The sequence below is a fragment of the Gymnoscopelus braueri genome (assembly GCF_963280865.1).
Source record: "Gymnoscopelus braueri genome assembly, chromosome: 11".
Taxonomy (NCBI): domain Eukaryota; kingdom Metazoa; phylum Chordata; class Actinopteri; order Myctophiformes; family Myctophidae; genus Gymnoscopelus; species Gymnoscopelus braueri.
The window spans coordinates 19,761,832-19,785,800 of NC_137613.1; the positions used below are offsets into that span (position 1 = coordinate 19,761,832).

The window sequence follows — 23,969 nt, forward strand, 5'->3', positions numbered from 1 at the left end:
GGTGTGTCTTGCCAATGTCAGTGGGGAGAGTCTTGGTCTTTTTTGTCGATCTGCTATCTGAAACCAGGAATTTTAAGTAGCCGGGGTGGGGGCGGGGTGGCTGGGACATACAGGCTATGGGAAATTTGCTAACATTTGTTAAATAAAAAGCATATTAATCCTAATACATTCACCCATTCACACACCTATGGCGGAGGAAACCATGCAAGGCACCAACCTGCTCATCGGGAGCAATTAGGGGTTCAGCGTCTTGCTCAAGGACACTTCGACACTAACTCTGGGGGAACCCGGGATCGAACTGGGAACCCCACTGTTCCCATCCGGCCGCTCTACCGGCCACTGTACCCCTGAGCCACTGCCGCCCCATAAATAGTAGGGAGAGGCAAATGTCCCCACAAGTATAGTAGAATTTGAGAAATAATAAACATTGTGAGGACAATACGTGTCCTGGTCCTCCTCATAAGAGAAATGGTTGTTTTATGGTGTAGGATTAGGCATTTAGAGGTTAGGTTATAGGGCCTATATATACTGTAGACTCTTGCCTGAGTTATAGGCTATTTAGTTGCACACCGGTCTTGTATCACTATCGTTGTGGGGGACTTAGACTGCACATTACGAGTTAAATTAACACTAGGGATTTTACTGTGTAGTAAGATAAGTAAAAGTGACATGGTGGTGGGGACCTGTTTTAAGGCCACCACCCCACAATCTACCCAGATAGCAAGCACACAAAAAAAATGTTTGGGCCAACGTATGCTTGCAATCTGGGTACCTTGTTAAAAGCCACGGCTGAAACGTCAGGACTGTAAGTGGTATTTTGTTGATATCAATGAAGCGTGAACTGAGGAGAAAAGCCTATTTGCTGTGTTGGCACCCATTCCAGCTCACTACTTAGTTGTTCTTCTGGGTCAGCAGCACCGCTACACACCCAGGATACCTGCCTATGATTGCTGTGACCTTCTCGGGTTAAAATTAAATTGGGTATAGCATTATTTGGATACTGATTTGCAGGTCTAGGGCAAAATGGGAATGTATTGTTACTATTACTTATTATTATATAGCAGTGGTGTAAATTTATAAAATAAAGTATGTACTCAAGTACTATACTTGAGTACAATGTTGAGCTATTTTTACTTAAATGGAGTATTTCCAATGTACTAATACTTCTATATTGCAGTATTGAAACTTTTACAGTAAAACAAGTAAAACATTTGAGTACTTTTTCCATCACTGTTATATAGTACAATATTATTTATTTACAGCTTATACTTTGTCAGGTGGGCTACAGCAGTGGTTCTCAACCTATTTTCACAATATTTATCTCTGGAACCAACATCAAACAAAATGTAATGCGGCGCCTCTCAACTCCTACAATTACAGGGGTCCCCAGTTCAAACATGATTATTTTGGGGGGTTCATCATGGCCTAAATAGGTTGAGAACCACGGGGGGGCTTTGTGCCTGCAGTGTCCCAAGCACATTAAATGGTTTTCTGTGATGGAGTGAGTCAGTGTGCGCATGATGGCACCACCATTACTATGGTTATAATCAGAAGCCTGTTAGGTCTAATGAAACATTTTGTCAATATGAGGTTAGTCAATAATAATAGATTTTGCACAAAGAATAAGGCAATTCAAGACGCCATAGTCAGTCCAATGCCTTCCCGAATGTTTCCACCAGCTGTGTGCTGTATCAGTTATCTGAAGTTACAATGCTGCCCTCCAGTGGTCAAGTTGAAAGGTTCTACTTTAAACGGCCACGTGCCTGAGGCATCACTAATAAAGCTGTCAAATCTAATTATTACCTTTGTTTACGGCTCATTTTGCACACATGTCAAATTACAATTTACACAGAGAACCAGAATAATATAGGAAGAAGAAATAACCATGACAGTAGAATAATAAAATCACGAAACAGAGGGCACACTCATACACATCCACAGGGCAAAACATGTAATAACTGCATCCACACAAGTGCAGATACAGTCTGTCTGTGTGTGTGTGTGTGTGTGTGTGTGTGTGTGTGTGTGTGTGTGTGTGTGTGTGTGTGTGTGTGTGTGTGTGTGTGTGTGTGTGTGTGTGTGTTACATTTTCAGATATATTTATTTCAAAAGTACCAGAGGGACGGCAGACAACTGTCGATTTCAAGCTTCGATTCCCTCATCAGCTTGACTTCAACTTGATAGGGTTTAGAATCTAAACCAATCTATGAAACCAACCAAATTGCAGGCCTCATCTTCTCTGATCTGTCTGAAGAGACCAGTCCAGATGACACACAGCTGGTGATTGGTTTAGAATCTAAAGCACTAAAACAAATCAACAGGTGTGTGATGAGCTGGCCTCTTCAGATCAGAGAGGCTGAGGCGTGCAATACATACTCACTCTATCCATCTGATATGAGAGAGAGTCCAAAAATGCCAGTTCTCTTGAGCTATCAGATACAGTTTAGAACCGAGACGGTGCACTTCAGAGTCATTTCTCGTATCTGTGTGCAGTAGTGGGAAAACTAAAAGTACTAAAATGTTTCACTTTCAGTAAAAGCATCAAAACTGCAATGTAGTACTACTCTGTTACAAGTAAAAGTCTGGTAATCAAACTTTACTTGAGTAAAAGTACAAAAGTATTGGCATCAAAATATACTTTAAGTACCAAAAGTAAAAGTATATGCAGAATGTCCCGTTTCACAAGGTATCATCATGTATAAAATGTATTAAAATATTTTGAAAATAGCTCATGACGCATTGTGAGCTAAATGTAGTGGAGTAAAAAGTACAATATTTGCCTCTGAGATGTATGTAGTGGAGTAGAAATAAATGTACTGAAAATTGGAAATACGCCAGTAAAGTAGAAACACCTCAAAAGTGTACATAAGTACAGTACTTGGGTACATGTACTTAGATTCGAAAATGGCCCCTGTCTAAGTCTTAACCTACCCCCCCCTCCCTGTTTTTTTTCTCCTCTTGTACATATTTTTCACTCTTCATACCAGTAACCTGTAAGCTGATTGTATGACGTTCTGTATAGTAGTGTGTATATCTGTCTCTTATATGTCATCATGATTTGTGTGCATGGGGATCTCATTTTAAACAAGCTCAGTGCTTTATGAGTCTCTTCCAGTTTAGTTGTAGACCTTGTATTGTGAATTTGTACTTCCATGTACTGTTGTTCTCATGTCTTACTAAATAAAGTACATCAATCAATCAATCAATACTTTACACCACTGAGCAGGAACTGTTTAAAGTGTCTTTGTCCACACAACAAACAAGGAGCAAAACATTATAGCAGCTTTCTTAAGACTTCTTCAAGGGGCAAAAATTACCATAACACACTTGATACAAACAGGAAGAGCTCTGTGAGGCCTGGGTTTTTGTAAACAAACAGCTGTAGTGAGTTTGCACTCACCAGTGTGAGTGTTTGGCTTCAGAAGACATGAATAATGCTGCACAAGCTTATGGTCAGTTGGTCACCAGTTGTTTTACTGTTAGAACGTTTTGCTGGGAAACTTTTATCTGTCTTTCACCTGGCATGGGGATAAATACAGTAGATATAGACAGGAATTTCATGTGAGATTCAGAAACTTACAGGATATTTTAGTAATAACAAATAATACCTGGAATTTATATAGAGCTTTTTTAAGTACTCAAAGTCGCTTTACATAATGTGTGTGTGGGGGCCAGGGTGAAAGAAAAAAATTAACAACTTTATTAGGGCAGGTTGTGAGTACCTTAAGGTCCTGGGTCCGCAAATAATGTTTGGGGGGTCCCCAGATGATTAGCTTAATGTGCAACATTGTTTATTCACTCAACAGTAAACAAACCAACATACAGTACAAGTGTACACAGCATCTGCACATTTCTAAAGTGACAATTTAAGGACCTTTAAGCCTTTTTTGTACCAAATATTACGTAAGAAAGAGGCAAGTGCTTGCCAGGGTGGGGGGTCCCCAGTTCATATATGATTATTTTGGGGGGGTCGCAGCCTGAAAAGGTTGAGAACCACTGTTGTGGTTGGTGAGCAGTATTTTAAAGTGGATTCTTTGTTTGACAGGCAGCCAGTGGAGGCCACGGAGGGAGGACTGGACTGGTGTGATATGGTCTCTGGAGCAGGTACTGGTGACTGTGGTGAGCAGGCGGGCAGCTGAGTTTTGAACCTATTGGAGTTTATTGAGACCTTTGGAGGTGATGCCATGGAGGATGCTGTTGCAGTAGTCAGTTTTGTATTACAAAAGTGATGGGTTGCCGTCGCACTCAGAATGGCAAGTGAGTTGACATTTTTATTGTTATAGATGTGTAGATCTGCTATTTTAATATATTTTATACATTTGATACACTTGTGAAATGGGACATTCTGCATATTGAGTACTTTTACTTTTGGTACTTTAAGTATATTTTGATGCCAATACTTCTGTACTTTAACTCAAGTAAATTTTGAATACTGGACTTTTACTTGTGACAGACATTGCAGTATTGATACTGACATTCCAGTATTGATACTTTTACTTGAGTAAAAAAAATGGGACTACTTTTCTCACGTGATGCCAATACTTTTGCACTTTTACTCAAGTACATTTTGAATGCCGGGGTGTTTCTACATTGCAATATTGATACTTTGACGTAAGTGAAATATTTTAGTACTTTTTCCACCACTGCTGCCAGAGAGTAGCCCCCCATGTAGCGTCTCTGTCCTAGTCCTTCCATTTAACCCTTCCCCGCTGACAGGCAATGCCCCAGCCCCAGCCCCGAACATGGCCAATTGTGTTTGCATATACACTAGACGCTCGACCCAGACGGATGCACCGTTCTTTATTACCCCTGCGCAACCCGAGCGCTGCCCCTATCAACTCAGTATGGATTCCCTTCAAATACACATATAAAAATAGAAAAAGTGCTCCTCGGAGCACCACAGGTCTCCGCCAGGTCAGGTAGGTTATTGTGGGTCAGCAATGTTCAGAATTCACCAATCAGGATGTAATATGAAAAATCTGACAGATCCATCTTGATCACATGACTATAGAGATAATGTGTACCGATTCGCCTGATGTTTGGACAAAATCCGTAGGAGTAATATATTGTTTTGTTTTTTGTTATAGCGCCTGGTGGCGCTATAACAGGCCGAGGGAGCGTGTGTGTCGATCAGGCCAAGGGTGCCGGAGATTAGCTGCTCACGGACGGACGGACACACACGGACGGACGGGGACGGACGGACGGACGGACGGACGGACGGACAGGGTGCAAAATTGGCCACGCCTTCGGGCTGGCGGAGGCTAAATGATGAATTGAACACAATGACATAAATTATATGACACATAAATCCCACCCCCAACACATTCCCTATGGCAAATACTAACACAATTACAGAAAAATCGAACGTAGATGAGCCTCAGGGCATGCTGGGAATTCCCTCCTCAGCCAATCAACAGCCAGGGACACTACACAGCCCCCACCTATGGGGCTTCACCATGGGCTTCACTGTCCCAGACATTAACTCTCATTACTCCAGCACAAAGTCCCAGAGGTGCCAAGGTGGAAACCTCCTACTCTTCCTAAGGACTCGAAGGCTCTGGTGTACCTACTGTACCATGGGGAGGGACATCCGTTGTGGAGGGGATCTTTGCCTCCATCCGATCATCTTTTGACCCTTTAGTTAAGCCTAGTTTGGTTGTTTGGCTGCCTATGCTGTTTTTATGCCATGTTTTTAAACCCTGTAGCACCATTTGCAAGAATGTAAAGTGTGTTATTAATAAAATGTATTATTATTATTATTATTATTATTATTATTACTATAATTAAAAATACCTACCACAATGTAGAAATACTCTGTTACATGTGAAAGTCCAGTATTCAAAATTGACTTGAGTAAAAGTACAAAAGTATTCGCATTAAAATAAACTTAAAGGACAACTTTGTTTTTTTACAACCAAGGTTTATGTTTTAGCTTGTAATTAAAGTAATTAAAAGATGAGTGTTCTTTTTTTTTTCATTTACTGCTTTCTATAGTTTTAGCGATTTTTGCGATCTTTTTTACAGTGGGCGGGGGCATTCTGTCCGGTGGCTAAATATGCCTTTTTTACACAATAAAAAAGGTCCTGTGGTCTTTGATGGCCAAATGTGAGTTATTGGTGGCTAGAAGAGCTACTGTAAATAATAATAAAGAAAACGCTGTTTATTGTGTAAAAAAAATACATATTTAGCCACCGGACAGAATGCCCCCGCCCACTGTAAAAAAGATCGCGAAAATTGCTAAAACTATAGAAAGCAGTAAATTTTAACTTTTTAACACTCATCTTTTATTTACTTTAATTACAGTCTAAAACATAAACCTTGGTTCTAAAAAAACAAAGTTGTCCTTTAAGTACTGAAAGTAAAAGCACAAATTTTGCTTTGCGACGCGTTTCCAGCTTATAGATAGGCTATTTTCAAATAGCCTAAGTATGCATAGGGCTGAAGACAAGTGGCTAATGCATGTTTTGTAATAATGATAATCAAAATCTACATAGTAACTAGTAACTAAAGTTTTCAAATAATTGTAGTGGAGTAAAAAGTACAATATTTGCCTTTGAGATGTAAGTAGTGGAGTAGAAGTAAAAGTAGAGAAAAAAGTAATAATTCCTCAAGACAAGAGCATACTTAAGTACACTACTTGAGTACATGTACTTAGTTACTTTACACCACTGGTCCTGGTAAGGTGCCAGCCGGTCCCAGCGTGTGACCGCCTCATGGCCATGTACCAGCTGCACCCAGCAGACCAGGTCTGATAACTTGGCCAACAAAGTAGTACATGGTCCAGCCCATTTCGCACAAAGCCCTGGTGAGACCCCTCTCTCGTTTTTGGCAGACCCCAGCTTCAGCAAGCAGATTCCCGGATCAGTGTATGCATTGTTACATTGTCTCATTGTTGCGCAAAGTATTCCAGCTCAGCCTCTCCCCTCTTATTCTGGCACTGGCATTGGCCCAAACCCCCGAGGTCCACTGGGGTCAGGAGCGCTCTCCTGAACAGGTGCCGCTGGGGTGTATTATGTAGGCCAGTGGTTCTCAACCTGTAGGTCGGGATCCCCAGGGTCCCCACGTGAGTTTTGGGAACTTTTAAGACCTTTTTAATACCTAATAAAAAGAAAGAGACCATTACTGCATCAAAAGTAATCAGCAAACTATAGTATACAAACTGGTCAAACATTGGCCAAATTATTAAATAATATAAGAAAGAGGAAAACAAAAATGTAGTGGGCTTTTTTCACAATATTTATCTGTGGAACCGAGTCAAACTAAATGTAATGCCTCAACTCCTACACTTCCAAGTGCTTGTCAGGGTGGGGGGTTCCCTGTTCAAATATGATTATTTTGAGCGCTCGGGTGGCGCAGTGGTAAAGTTCCTGCCCACCACCACGGAGGTTGTGGGTTCAAATCCAAAGTTGCCCCTCTGTTTGCTGTGGAGCTCCTCTGGTGCCCCGAACCAGCAAAACGGCTCATCCATCGGTTTTGTTGCCACGATGGCAGTGCCATGGTCGCCGAATAAACAGCCGGGTAGCCGAATGAACACCGTTTATTTTGAAATATGCGATAGAATTTTCAAAATGTTTCTTTTTTCTTTTCAGATAAATGGACCTAAATTGCAGCCACCACCGTCATTTCTGGTAGCATCAATTCTGCTGTTCTCAGCTAGCTGAAACAAAGGCTGGCCAAACATGTGAGTAGTTAGGCTTCTAAATTTGAGCACGTGTTGAGCATTTTAATGAGTGGAATTCTGCTGTCCTCACTGGGCTTGGTTGAGTTGTAAGGCAGTAATTCAGATCGCAGATCTACGAGCTCGCAATGCATTGGCATGGAGATTTATTTCGTTTTTGTCGCATTCTTGAGCCAATAATTCAATGACCGGGAGGCTGGCCAGTACGAGACTCAATTGAGTCTACTCCGCTGGTCATCAAATTATTGGCTCACGAATGCGACAAAAACAAATCTCCATGAAATCAAGGCTTCATGGGGTGTGTAATTGATAGAAAATACGTATTTTTTTGGGTGAACTACTCATTTAAGGTTTACTTACCCAATTCTCTGAATGATTATTGCATGCATTACCTGACTGTTGTTGCTGGTGCCACGGCCTGGTTGACCATAGCATCCAAGAAAGCCCGTCATGCTTTGAAACGTCTGTGAGTGATTCACCATATAACTCACCATTATGATTTAAAGGTGTTTTAAATGTACTCAGATAATGAACACAGTATGAATGTACAAATGAACAGCATAATTCATTTTATTCACATGAATTCTGGGTCCAGATGCCAACCCTCAAATGAGATCCCATTGCTTTGCTGCTAATTATTTGAATTAAATTTGATTATAAATTGTAGTATTTCTTATTTCAGTGTATTGTACAGTACTTGGCTAATAAAATCAACTCTGATGGCGCTCAGCTCAGAACTCTCAAAAATCCGTACTTGGCTTACCGATAACAAACTGTCACTACACCTTGGGAAAACTGAATCCATTCTCTTTGGGACCAAACATTCCCTCAGACAGATGGATGTAAATGATTTCAAGGTCAAAGTCGATGACACAATTATCTCTAGCAAAGAAGAGATTACCTATTTGGGTTGTGTTCTTGACAAATACCTGACAGGTGAAAGCATGGCTACAAAGGTGGTCAAAAGAGTAAACCAGAGAACCAAATTTATGGGCAGAGTTTCCTCTTTTGTCAACCCTCAGGCCCTCAGGACCCTCTCTGGGGCCCTGATTCAACCACTTTTTGACTATGCTTGCACCTCCTGGTACTCCAACACCTCAGTGTCACTGAAGACTAAGCTTCAAACCTCCCAAAACAAACTGATTCGGCTACTCCTCGGATTGGGGCCCATGACCCACCTTTCTCCCACCCATTTTGCCAGCCTAGGCTGGCTCAGGGTGGAAGACAGGGTTAAACAACAAAAAATGGGACTGGCCTTCAAAATTGTAAATGCAAATTTGCCCGATATGCCCCCTATTCCCGCATATCTGAGTAAATACCTCCAAAAGGTTAGCGACACCCACAGTCACAATACCAGAGGGAGCGTTAACAACAATTTGGTACCACCCACCCATAAAACAAACATGGGCAAATTCTCCTTCTACAGCACTGCCACCCAGGATTGGAATAGTCTAACTCCATCCCTCAAAAAAATGCAGTTTGCTGGGCTCATTTAAAAGAGCCTTAAAAAAAAATCACCTTTCAGGAGGCCAAAGGAGGAGGTAGTACCATTTTCCCGTTAGACAGCAGACCCCCCCCCCCCCCCCTGTTCTTGTACATATATTTTTTTCCCCTCTTTTTATTTTTTTTGTTGTACATAGTGTTATTTTTTTGGCTGTTTATTTTGTAAATGATATTTGAACTGTGGTGCCACTATATATGCCTATGAATTGAATACCAAGGCCCTCATTGGAAACAAGTCCGCAAGGACTTTTATGAACGGACCTGTTAGACAAAGTATTTTAAATGTAACTGTGCTGTTTTACATTTTTTGCCTAATAAAATATTCAATCAATCAATGATTTCTGAATCATGCTATGCCAACATTCAGCCAGCAGAGGGAACTGGGGACTACAGAGTCAGAGAGAGAGAGAGAGAGATAAAGAGAGCACAGTGGATTAGGGGGAAGGTGCAGGGTTGCTCATCCACATCTCACGGTGGCTATGAATGAAAATGTCCATACGGGATATAAGGAAACACCGTGAAGGTCACACAGTAGATTGTCTTCCCCCCTCATCTCATCCACCCATCTCTCATGTCCCCCTCGCATCTCCTCCTTTCCTCCTCTCATCCTGCCTCACCTCTCCTCCTTCTACCTCCCCTCCTTCCTTCCCTCCCCTCATCTCTCCTCTCTTACTATGCTACCCCCCCCTCATTTTTGCAATCCCTTGTTTTACTGTGGCGGTGCCTGTAATGAATAGATCTTTGTACCAGTCTGAGGTTGTACTATACACTCCTCCAGTGACTGTATTGTGGTAAATGTAGAACATCTCCCACGGCCTATCAACCCGGCTTATCAACACCCGGTAATTAAGACCATAGATGTCCTTGAGTAAGACACTACACGCCTCATTGACTCCATGGGTGGCTACCGTCTCTACCTGGCTCCATGAAGGCATATACTCAGCCTAAATCATGTACGTATCTGGAAGGAATGAAACGGCAGTGCATTTGAAATGTAGTTAATGGGTGTTCTATCTGCAGGCTTCAGGCCTTCAGCGTCCAGTCATGCCGAATGAGCTATGATGTGTTTGGGGAAGGAAAAGGTCCCCTATTGGTTATAGGAGATGCTTTGCATTCTGCAGCATGCAGCAGGTAGCTGTGAGACAAACACGCAAGTCATGGCATGATCTAAGACAGTGGTTTTCAACCCACTTCATATCAAGGACCATTATTTATTTTGCATTTGAGCCACGGTCCACCATTTGATGAGATTTAGACTCTCAGACTCAAGACTTAGAATATTTTGTTGTCGTTGGACAAGATTTTGTCCACAATTCCATGCTGTATTGATGTTGGTACCATTACCATAGGAGAGATTACAGGCAAACGTTGATCGAAATGGCAATCATTCTACACCCTCTAATTGTGTAGACATATTGTAAATTAAGTAATGCAGATGTTTAACAATCATTTAACTCTTGAGAGCGTAAAATGAAACCAAATGGACCCATAAGGGTCAATTTGGTTTCATTTTACCCTCTCAAGAGTTAAAGATCTATATAAGGGTCCATTTGGTTACCAACTCTCCATCATTTAGCTGGGGACCACCTGGAATCCCTTCAAGGACCACTGGTGGTCCCCGGACCACTGGTTGAGAACCACTGATCTAAGAGACTCATTTCCGAATAACATGTTTTGGTTGACAAGTGGTACTGCTTGAAGGTCACACTTGCTTGCTCCCCTGATAAAGCACACCCAAACAGGTGTGCTCTATCAGTGATAAGAATTTCAGCACTTGCGCGGACGACCCGGGTTCGAATCCTGGGTAAGACATGAAAATGACAGAGTGCAGCTTTTTGAGCTGCATGTGCGCCTGCATGCATTCGTGCACGTTTGTATCATCTATCGTTTGTACTGTATATGTTAAGGTACATACTGTACTGCTCTGTATGGGGACCCAGCCCTCCCAGGTGACAGTAAATCAATGCAGAGCTGAGATTTCCATTGTTACTGCTGCACCTCTAATGTAAACACAGGATTTATTTCCGACTCTATTTGTATGCTTAAAGGACGACTTCACGCATTTTCGACCTATCTTTATGTAATTGGTCCTCACTTGTCTCTGAGGAGGACTGTGGACAGTTCAGAAACCCGCCTACCAGTGAGTGACATCATCGATGGGGAATCCAAGCTAATAGAAACTGCAGGCTTTCTCTTCATGTAAAGTTAGCATGCTGTTTGCATGATAAAAAACCTGCCAACGATGATGTCACTGGTAGGCGGGTTTCTGAAGTGTCCACAGCCCTCCTATGAGACACAGGCCGAGTAGGAAATAATTGTACCATTTTATCATGAGCATTAGTGAGGACCAATTATATGAAGTAGTTTGAAAATTGGTGAAGTCGTCCATTAACATCTCTCTCTCTCTCTCTCTCTCTCTCTCTCTCTCAATCACTTTCTCTCTCTCATACACACACTACTGTGGATTTGGTACAAAATAATTGTATCAAGCATTAACGTGTTTTTAATGATGCATGGAGCAAGGAGATGCGTCTCACATGAGTCAGCCATCTTAACTGCAGTAATCTCAGAATTCCTTTCTGTAACCCTCAGTCCATCATCTGTAGCCAACTCCCTCCCTCCCTCCTCTCCACCTGTTCCGGCTTTCCTGACCTCCCTTTTAGCATGAATGACCGTCTCTCTCTTTCCCTCACTCTCCCCCTTTCTTTTTCTGTGTCATTTCTGTGTTTCACTATGCATTTGTTCTCTCACACACATACAATGTACAGTATGCGCACATGTACTGCACACACACATGCACAAACACAGAAGTACACACACACACACACACACACACACACACACACACACACACACACACACACACACACACACACACACACACACACACACACACACACACACACACTGTATACACTTATTTCATGTCTCTTATATTACTATCATTTTTGTCTCTCCTTCTCCATTTCATGTAGTTCTCCCCTTATAAACCTCTCTCTCTTCTCTCTCTCTTTCACACACTCCATGTCCCTGGCAATGGATGTGGTGGAGAGATGGCGATAGTGATCTCCATGGAAACAGCCCAGCAACAGGCTGGACACCGGCAGCCAATCAGAGCTCCCGGTGACTCTGCCTCTCCTCCAATGGGAGCAGAGGGGGGGCTGCCACGCGCCCGTCAAGGTGAATGCTCAGGGAGGCGTGATCAGAAATGCTCACTTCCTCGTTGGAACATCCATCCAACCACAGCAGCACCAAGGAATTGATTAGCAGATGAATTTAGACTAATGAAGGAAGGGAGCTTATATGGAAGATTATTAGTGGGGATTTCTTCTTTTCTTACATGCGCTGTTTATTGTTAGTTATCTGGCAAGATCACATGGTACTGTTATTAGTGTTTCATTACGCTTTGATGTGTTATCCTGAGTTTAAGTTGTATTGTGATTTTGCTCACATATCTTTTACCAAAATCTAATTAAATCAAATCAAATCCAATCACTTGCAGAAATGTCCTTACTGTAAGAGAGTGACATTAACCTTGAACTTAGAATCTTGCCTTCCTGCCAGATGAGTCAATCGTACATAAACGTCCGATATAATGACATGATAGAAGAGTATGCAAACCGGCTTGCTGATATCTGTCACAGAGACTGAGATTTGACACAGAAGATTGTTAGGCTATAATACGTGACCGACTCAGTCACTGCAGATGCAGTGCAAACCCCAGTGTCTTAAGTGACCAATCTGGGAACCCATTGAGAGATTACTAAGTGACTGACTGAGTCACTGCAGATGCAGTGCAAACCCCAGTGTCGAACCATGGCTTCCGGATAAAAGCAAAGAATTGTGGGATACATAGCAACGGTTGACACTCTCCTTGGTTACCGCTCCAAGCAAGAGGACTGCTGCTTCACTCAGTGATGAGGCAGACCCACTTATCTGACAGACAGAGAAAAAGGGACTGGACATGCAGATGTATAGTTAAAGGCAAATATTGTTGTGTATACAGCACACAGTCAATCCTGACTGTTCATTTAAAGGGTAAAATTGGTACCGTAAAGGTCTTTACACACAGAGTCCAATGCAATTCTTTTTTTATTGCTCAATACGTTTTGAACACACCCAAAAAATGCAGGAATAGAACTGGATTTGATTTAAAAAATGACGTTTGGAGTAGGTGTGCAAGAGGTCACAGAGAAGCATGTGTTCATTTTAAATGTTCGCTGTCCTTAAAACCGACTATGTGTGCAAGGGCCTTGAGGGTCCCTTTGGCGGGGTGAGTTGGATTAGGCCGCTGAATAAATTCAGATTACAAATTAAAAAGTAATATATATTTTAAAAATATAATACGTAAGTCTTTCCTGATTTAGCATAATGTATAATGGATATGAATATAGGCATAAGTATCATGTACAATCTATCTGCAGTAATATGAACATCTATCATCCATGAATGGATACGTACCGACTATTGACAGTGGATATGATGCGAGGCTGATATATGTTCAGTGTCAGTCAGCTGCACAGTGGGAATACAGATAAATAGGCCTATGTACAGTCCATCTACAGTGGATATAATGAGCGATATACAGTTTATCAAAAGTGAGCCTAAGCAAGCCTCTAATTGATGAAACTGTGTGGTGTTATTTAGACCAATAACCAACTTTCCTGTCAGCAGTCCAGTCATTTCATAACAGTGAACTTCACCCTTTCTATTAAATTCTTCCCAAACGGCGAACATGCCAAGAATTCTGAGCAGAGTTCCTCAAAATGTCAGGTCATGTGGTGCTGCCAATGAGTTAAAAAGGTCAGTTTCTGTGCTTTGCAGCTCTCTTGGCTATCCACTGTGGCCATTAAACCAAGATTCTGAGCACACAATATTCTGCACACAGAGAAATCCTAATAAAGTCTAAAAACCGGGGTGAAGCACCAGTCCACCACCGCAAAGTCTAGGGGTTCGAATCCACCGTGGACCAGCTTAGTCGAGCATCTACACAAACACAATAGTCCATATTCGGGGGGTTGTTGAAACAGAGATATCTCAAACTACTGGCTGGATTGCCATGGAATGTCTCCCTAAGGATGAACTGATCTTGCAAACCGGTGGACCAGCGCCACATTTCTTGGTTCATTTGTTTTTTCGCATGTTTTATATGTACATATTTAATATTATGGAAGTCAATGGCAGTCGAATCGGGCTGAAACCTTGCCAAATATGGAGTCATACATCATACTGTAAATACGTCATAGATGACTGACATCATAGACTTGGCACATGACGTCCGTATGTGTATTTATTTATTTACTCTACTTAATATATCTAGGTTAAGAAAAACTGATTTATAATTTAGGCATGTAGCAAATGCTCTTATCCAGAGTGACAATTGCAAGGTCAGAGTAAATGGCATGAATCCTGGTCAACAGGCAATGACAAATGTCTAGAATGCAAAGGAAACAATTAAAAGGGGTGTAAAGTGATATTTTGTTTTATTAAAATACAGTACGTGTTAAAATACCTCTATATTCCCATAATATTCATAGTGTTTCTTCAGTAATAGGGGTCTCCCAGCACGATCCCACTGACATTGACTTCCATTATAACATTTTAGTTAAATATTAAAAATATATGTAAAACACATGAAAAAAAAAAACATGGAGATTCCTCCTTCCTTGGCCTCCTGACAGCATGCACAATAAATGTGACTCTGATCTGTCCAGACTCCAGCCAGTTTTCAAGATTAGCTCCAGCCAACACAGACAACCTCCTACAGAGCAACACCGTAAAAAGGGATAATACCCCTGGTATAAAACTGTAATAGATAACTTGATCCAGTGTCATGGTCCACCATTCTCCTCTTCTTTCTTTCTTTCAGAGAAGCAGTTTTTTCCAAACTCTCCTCTGCTGTATTGCATCCATCTTCAAGGTTCAAAGTTTCTTTATTGTTACATCTTCTGTATGGGTTCATCATAGTAAAATGATTTTGTTCTGGTTCCTCAGACATTGTAGCAGCAATACAAAAAATCAATATATTATTTTCTGCTACATTGCATCCATCTTCTTCCTAGAAAGCCTACTTTTCACCAGAATCTTTTTCTGTTGCTGTTTGTTGATGAGATCTAGCTAGTTTCTGATATGTTTATTTTCCTCTGTGATGCAGTGTTGTTTCGTGCAGGTGACGGTGTTCAATTCAGTCTGCTCTTCCAGCCATCTCTGTTTTCTGTATTTCCTCTAAGGTCTCTTTCTTTCTAACCTCCTACTAAGATCGTTGTTGAGTGTGGTGTTCACATTGAACAGAACCTCCACATCTTCTTGGGAACAGCCCTGGGGGACCGTGTTCAACTAAGTATAAGTTTAAGCCTTCAGCTTGTCTCTCCAAGGCCGCTGTTATTCATCTCCACAGTGAGGAACAGTCAGTTTCTTCCTTCCATCTAATCATCAGACCGTCCGCGTTGCTTCCACTTCCACCTTTCTTGTTTGCTTCAATCTGTTTATTTGCAAGAAAGAGATAGATACATCTGAAAACTGCATCACATAAATTAAACCTTCATATTTGTCCATACTGCTCCGTTCTTGTAATATACAATGACGGAGCATCCACAGGCACTGCTTATCTTTCAGTCTTTAGCATTTCAAGCACCATTGAGATACTCCAACTTTCAAACTGCAACACCCAAAAGCATAAGTGCATCGAAGGTATTATGGACTTAGGTGTGAAATTAGTTAGCTTTGAAAGTTGCTGTAGAACTGGATTGAACCTAACACAGAGTTGTATGGTGTTCTGAACGTATTTAGTCATCATGCCTCATCTAGTAACAACATTTCACTGCTTTCCTTTCTATTCTGCCAAATAAGAGCTTCCCTTTGTCTCTCGTTCATTTCAATGAACTTATTGAAATCGACTGAAATTAGGCCAGAGAAGTCGTCATCTGAACTGTCGTCCTCGGGCTCTGACAGGTCCGCAATGGGGTAACGCAAGATGGCTGCCACTCCACTCAGCTGAGTCAGCTGCTCGCCAGACACATGGAGACTCGAGAATATTCTAACTTTGCTACCATTGCCTCGCACTTTGTCCACCAGCCGTACATACCGAGCCCTAGTGGTGATATCTTGGTGCCTGAAAAGTTCATCGCTCATCAGCAAGGTCTCGATAGCCTGAGCATCAGCAGCCTTCTCCACATGAGCCAGGCCATAGAAAGCTCTGTCAGGCTCATGTTGGAGCATCTTGTAGAAGTCACCCAGGGCTTTCACCTCTCCTGCTGCCTTGGTGTCGGAAAGCTTATTGGTGACGGTGGGATCAGACAGGATTTCCTTGAGGGAGTACTTGTGACCCGACGAGGAGTGGACCGGCAGGAATTTGGGCCGGTTCTCCAGCAGTAGCTTGTTGTCCTGCCGGGCCGCCTCCCTGAAGAGATATGTCAGGAACTGGTCCTTGACAAACCCGGGGCTGCCCACCAGGATGCACTTGACCACGTCAAAATTGATGTGACGGAGGATCCCCTGCATCACCGCCTCGTAGAACCTCTCCAAAGCCTTCTCGTGCTGGGTGCAGTTGCCCTTCCTCTTGCGAGGAATAGGGACTTCCACCTTTGCCCGGACCAGGGTCATGGCAGGAGTCACCAGCACCAGGTTAGCCAGACCCTCTTGCATCACCACCGCCGCCAGATCTGCCTTCTGGGTGGCGTCACATGCCTGCCTGATCCTATCGAGCACAACGCTGTCCCAGACCTTTTTGGCGAGAGTGAATTTCCTGTTGAGCTCTAGCTCAATGGTGTGGTAGGATCCCATCTTGACATACTCGTTCTCCTGTATGTTTCTGCCCTTTACCCTCAGCTGGCAGGCCTGGGAGTCAAAGTCAATAGTCTCCACACACAGAGTCAGGTTAGTCCGCACCCTGTAGCTGCCCATACTTTCACCGGTAGATGACGACGGCTGCACCTTTCTGAAGGTGGAGGCCCTAAGACTGTCACCAACTTGGAGCAGATTATAGATATGCCACATGTCCTCTGCCTCCTCTGGCAAGAGAGACACCTGACCGGCACCGTACTTCTGGATTGCTTTATGAAGCAACTTCATGTTCGCTGAAAGGGGCGGGGGCACTGCTGCAGGGGTGTCCGGTTCAGAAATGTCTGAGCTTAAAGGAAGTTATTGTGTGACTAGAAGCAGTATATTGAGCTTGTGGGTTTGACATCGAATCTCTGCTCTAATGCTTCCTTTTGTAAGCAATGAAGTGTCATTATGGTCATTCAGTACCTGATTGATAAAGTCCTCGATACTGCGGTGTGTTCAGGGTTTAATCTGAGCTGTCTCAACACTCACATCATCACTATGATATAACTATGATGTCAGTCATGCCCAAATATGGAGTTCCAGTATAACAGTATATTTGTTATTTTCAATGATTTGAGTCAGTTCCATATTTAGTCAAATCGTCATTTCTTAACTTCAGAATGAATCACTTGCCTTGGTTCCAGTTCGGTTGCTCCAGTATCCATCCTTTAAGCTTATTTAAGAGTTTTGTATACATGCTGGGCTACAATGCCAAAACAACCCAAACTTACCCAAAAGAAGTCATGTTATCAAGACTGATCTGTCTGTTCCATCTACATTGCTGGCCAACAATAACCTACCTGACCTGGCGGAGACCTGTGCTCAGTGGAGCACTTTTTCTAGTTAACTATTCATATCTACATATTGTCCAGGGAAGCCATACCATTATTAGACCCTGTTTTGTTGTGAAACATTTGAACTGACATGAAGCACAGTCAATGATGTGGTACTGTAGGTGGGGTGGGGCATGGTGATGTTTGTGGTCATTTCCAGAATGGAGAAAGGTGGTGTAGTACCCATGAACCATGGATTTAATTATGACCAATGAAATTATTTTCTTTTGATTACCAGGCTTTTAAGGGCAGTGCACTGCACCCATCAGTATACAAAGTGTATATATATATATATATATATCAAAATAGGAGGAGAGATTGTTGTGCTGTCAGGTGCTCAGTCAACGCTCGTCTTCTGGACGGAATGTTGAATGTTTAATAAATTATTTCCAAGTGGTGGACAAACATGGCAAGAATTCTGCACAGAGTTCCTGAAAATGTCAGGTCATGTGGCGCCAATGCGTTAAAAAGGTCAGTTTCCGTGCTCTGCATCTCTCTTGGTCAGAGGTCCCCAGCCTTTTCAGGATCAGCGCCCGTTCATGGCCCCTCCCATCTGACCTTTACAGAGCGTGTTCATTTTAATGATCAATCAATCAATTGTGTTCAGGCTTGGATCAATGGAACTAACGTTGCTATAATCAGGGGTTCTCAAACTTTTTTCATGTCAAGGACCCCCCGAATTATATGTATTTGATGTTTCAGGGACCCCCAGAAGCAAAGATTTGAGTTAAAAAAAGTTTTGCACAAGCTTAGATCTGCTATTTTTGAACAGCCAAAGTATAAAATGACACAGATGTTTTCCCGGTTTTAATGGGTTCATATTGATGTTATATTATCAATAACATTTTAGTGTTTTGCCAATTATTTGGGGGCCATTGCAATAACCTGACGGGCCACCAGTGGGCCCTGCATGGCCCACAGGTTGGGAATGGCTGCTCTTGGTTTGTCCATTAAGGCCATTAAGAGCCCTATAGCGTTATATAACGTTGCGGTGAAAGCATGAGGCAATCCCCATCAAAGAGACTTCCCTCAGCTGAGAGGAAGGGAGGGGAGGTCTGTACCCCGCTGCTTCTGTCTGTCTGTCTATCTCTCTGTCGATCTGTGTCTCTCTCTCTCTCGCTCTCTCGCTCTCTCTGTCTCTCTCTCTATCTCTCTCTTAAACCCACAATATATAGGCCTGAGTATGTAATGGGAAGTAGATATATTGCCATCGTTGTGACCGCTTCTGTTCTACATTAAATTGTCTCTTATAATATGCACCATAAAGTGTGTGTGTGTGTGCTGTGTGGGCGTGTGCGCGTGTGCGAGAATGTAGGGTGTAAATGTGTGTGTGTGTGTGTGTGTGTGTGTGTGTGTGTGTGTGTGTGTGTGTGTGCGCGCACCAGTCTGTGCTCCCGGGCAGAAGAGTGTTACTACGGCCAGTCATCTCTCTCATCACGTGATTCACCAAGTCAGGATGTGGTTGCTAAGCAACACCTCCCACCCTGTTCCCCCTCTCATACCTTCCCCCTCTCTCTATCTCTCCCTTTTACCCCTTTCTCATTCTCCTCATATTCCTTCTCTTTGTCATTTTGTCTTTCCTTTCCTTTTTCTGTCTCTCTCTCTCACTCTGCCACTTTTATTAGCCCTCTCTCTCTCCCCCCACGGTGCCCCCCCCCCACGTGCTCAGTGGCTCAAACATAGATTCTGTGGGTGTTGAAGGGTTATTTATAGAAACGTTACAAAAGAGGGGGAATTAGATGCTAAATTTAATCTGGAACTCCCTCTCTCTCTCTCTCCCCCCCCTCTCTCTCCCTCTCTCTCTCTAGCCTTCCTCTCCTCTTTTTCTTTTTGTCGTTCATCCACTTTCTCTGGGAGATTCATTCATAGATGCAGAGGGAGGTGAGAGATGAGAGGTGATGGAGGTGACAGATGTGTGAGGAGGAGCAAGGGAACGAGAGAGGAGGGAATAATAGCACTATACGACACATTTAGATGGAACTAACTTATATTTATCTTTACCTTAAATACACTTTCTTAGTTCATAAGTCACATAGCAGCAGACATTTAAAATGTCAGGCGAAACGAGTCTATATACGATTCTTCAGATGTTAGCACTTTGCTTTGGTAAGCGCTTTATAAAGTTATAACAATTATTATTATCAAAACATTCACATTATTTGGGCAAATTGTCTACATACAGTATGTGTAAGCCGTGTTGAAACATCTGCGGATTTATGTAACAGTATACACAGTGGTGGAAAAAGTACTCAAATGTTTTACTTACTGTAAGTAAAAGTATCAATACTGCAATGTAGAAATACTCTAAGTAAGTAAAAGTCTGGAATTCTAAATTTACCGTACAAAAGTATTGGTATCAACATGTCCTTAAAGTGCCAAAAGTAAAAGTACAAAAATGTTTGAAAATAGCAGATGTACAAGCTCACAAGATCTCAAGCTTGTAGATTGTCTATTTTCAAATAGCCTAGGTATAAAATAGGTATAAAGTGGTTAATGTATGTTTTATAATGTGATAATTTATCTGCAAAGTAACTAGTAACTAAAGTTTTCAAATAATTGTATTGGAGTAAAAGTACAATATTTGCCTCTGAGATGTAGTGGAGTAGAAATAAAAGCACTGAAAATTGGAAATACTCCAGTAGAGTAAAAGTACCTCAAAATTGTACTTAAGTACAGTACTTGAGTAAATGTACTTAGTTACTTTACACCACTATATATGGTATACAAGCACACACATGAAAACAATCTCTGGTATCATATTGCATTCTTAATAAGAGTCGTAACTCTTAACCGGTACTCTCAACGGTACGCCGCCTATAAACCAAAATATTCCAATCACACTCTGCTACAGTAAATCTAAACTGTGGTCCTGTGGACTTTTCCTATTAGTTTAGCTGTCATCGCCGTCTTCTTCGCCCTGACAGTGATTTACACTGCTGCCTTTCATCTACAGCGGGGTTCTGTCGGAGTGCCGGAACCATTTTAGATTGGACCATGCAAGACTCTGTTTAAAATGGAGAACCCATGCAGGGGGTGCACATACATGGTGGAAAGTAACTGCAAGCTGCTGTTGTTATGGAACGGATAGGGTATCATTGACTGACTGACTGACTGACTGACTGACTGACTTTTTTTCAAATATTTGTAGTGGAGTAAAAGTACAATATTTGCCTCTGAGAGTAGTGGAGTAGAAGGAAAAGTACTGAAAACTGGAAATAAGTCAAATTGTACAGTACTTGAGTAAATGCACTTATTTACTTTACACCACTGTAGGTAGGTAGGTATTTAGGTATAGATAGATAGTGTTGTGAATTTAGTTGACCCTCCATATGGTCCTAAGAGTCTTCCTCTGACTAAGGGTGGTGAGTGATGCTTCAGTTGAGTGACGAGCTCGGAGAACAAAATGTCACCAGGCAGTATCACACGACAAGAACTGAAGTTTATCATGAGCTCGGCCCTGGCCTCCCAACTGTGGGGGACTGGTGTAGGGCTGGTATAGCGCCCAGGATCACTTTGAAATTGGCACCGGGTGAAAAAAATGGGTTACAAAAATCGCGGGATAAAAATAAAATAAAAAAAAGAACTGAAGTTTATCACACACACAGACACACACACACACACACACACACACACACACACACACACACACACACACACACACACACACACACACACACACACACACAGACAGACAGAATATACACAGTACTGGACACATGACGTGACCGGAAGATATGAGACATTGTAAAGAACAGAATGAGTACAGGAACACAACGTCCATCTCGTGTCATTGTGCACAGACAGACGTCAGTCTATCTGATAAAGTAGTTGATGGCCATGGCGTCAAGTGCATCAGTATGTGCTTATGCAGATGAGAGTGATTCAACACATGGATTTACTGGGTCAAGCAGATAAACGTCAGTCCTATAATCATACAATCGTAACCGGTAGAAAGGTAGTTACTGTAGATTGACGTACACAGGCATACATATGCACTGATGCTGTACAAAACTTGGACAGATAGGGCAACAGACAACCATTTGCTCTTCTATATACTTTGCAGTGCTACATTTACACTTCGATCTCTTACCTAAGATCCATCATTGGACAATACAAGGCATGCGCCAAAAAATAGAGCTGCTTTCCCCCCCGTCTTAAACAAATACTGTAGCAGTTTACATATTAAAGGTTAATGAGTATTCAGTCCGTATAGGAAGTGCATTCTCCTCTGGTCTGAGGTGGGAGTGTATTGTCGTGACACTGGATGTATTGACTCACGAACGAATGTGTTGGTCCCGGGAGGCACATAAACACTGAAGCTTTTAGACATATCACACTGTACAGTACTTCCCTCTTTCTTGCAATTTCCACCTCTCTCTCTCTCTCTCTCTCTCTCTCTAACAAGACACATACAGGGGGAGCCTTACAATAAGTCCCAATTTACAGCCACCCATGCAGGGTAAGAGCAGCTGAACCTGCAGGCCATAATGCTGTGTACACAAGACAAATGAGCAGACACTACAAAGGGAGTCCCTGCAGTGTTTTCTACCTTTACCCCAGAGAACCCTACCAATGGGCCCATTATTATGGCATGTGGTAGTAGCCCCCGTTTCAACTGCGGCGCCAGGCGGAGCTAAATCGGGCCCTAACCCATTATTCATGTGGATCACTTTTTAGCCCATATCGCACTGCATGGAGAAAACATTTTGTTGAAGGAATGTTAACAGGGTGGCAGGTAGTGGCAGAGAGAGGGTGGTGGATGATGTCGGAGCAGGTTTGATCCCTTTAACAGACACTTTGTGTAACTGCAAGATTTGTGTGACCTTAGTATAACTCCTCGTTACATTGCTATGGGGAAAAAGGTAGCAGCTAAAAGGTGGAAATGGAAATGTGTGTGTGTGGCGGTTTATGGAGAACTGTTCAAATTCAATTCAAAGGAGCTTTATTGGCATGAGAAAACATACACAATGTACGTTTACATTGCCAAAGCAATTGTTCAAGCTACATTGTGCACAACTTTAAAGGAGAGATCTGGACATTTTAAGTGTTATCTTTGATGTGTCGCTTATCACTCACCATCATTGAAAGGGACGTTGAGTTATTTCAGAGAGTCCTGTGTCGTCATTTTTTCGACCCCCTCCGTTGGCATAATGGGAGCCCGTGTATGAGTGAAATTCGTCTATTATAACCGATGCAAAGAAAAAAATTTCTCTACTACTGCTCATTGTAGAGTCTCATGATACTCAAACATGCACTGAAAGTCCCCGACAAGCTAACGCTAATGCCGAACGAGCTAACGCTGGTTGCTTGTTTCTCTCCCAGAACCTGGCAACTCGGTGTTGCCAGGGAGAGAAAAATGTCCGGATCTCTCCTTTAATAGCTTGTGTACCCACTACCCATACAGTACATCTGTAAAATATCCAATTCTGTACTATAATTCTTGAAATTCACAAATATTTCACAAGATGCATACATTCAGGGACTCAAAAGCTGTTTGATTCATGATGTTCCGCATTTGTCTTTAAAAGTTATTAAAGAGGATGGACGATGGCATCAAATAAATAGATCAGTGCTTCCAGTGCATACTTACTTAAGAGCTTTATCCTTCCTGTACCCATGTACCTTTACACAATATTTTGTTTGCTCAAAGGCCCGTCACGCTGATGATCTTGAACTCAAAGTACCATTAGATTCTTCCTACATCTGATACAGGATTAGGATTGTCATCATCATTATGCGATGCGACGCATTGTGAGTTAGTAGATCTGCTATTTTCAAAAGATTTGTATACATTTGAAAACTGAGTACTTTCTACTTTGGGTACTTTAAGTGTATTTTGATGCCAATACTTTTGCACTTTTATCCAAGTAAATTTGGAATTCCAGACTTTTACTTGTAACAGAGTATTTCTACATTTCAGCATTGATACTTTTACTTAAGTAAAACATTTGAGTACTTTTACCGCCGCTGGTCCTAGCTGTCTTGGCGCTGCTGACAGTGAAGAAGCCTCTGCAGCTATCTCAATGTCCTATCAAATACGTTGATCTTCGTTCAACCATTCCTGACCATGATAAATGACCAGTGATTTCCTCTGCAAGGTCATCACTGTGTGTGTGTGTGTGTGTGTGTGT

At 42.2% G+C, this 23,969-nt stretch overlaps 1 protein-coding gene across 1 annotated transcript; it reads right to left on the reverse strand.

Annotated features, from left to right (window-relative positions):
* Nucleotides 1–15,973: 15,973 nt before the first annotated feature.
* Nucleotides 15,974–17,251, reverse strand: LOC308095500 (protein pelota homolog; the record flags this gene model as incomplete). Its single annotated transcript, XM_080442557.1, has 1 exon — nucleotides 15,974–17,251. The coding sequence occupies one exon, from the start codon at nucleotides 17,249–17,251 to the stop codon at nucleotides 15,974–15,976; it is 1,278 nt and encodes a 425-aa protein (XP_080298683.1).
* Between the last annotated feature and the right edge of the window lie 6,718 nt (nucleotides 17,252–23,969).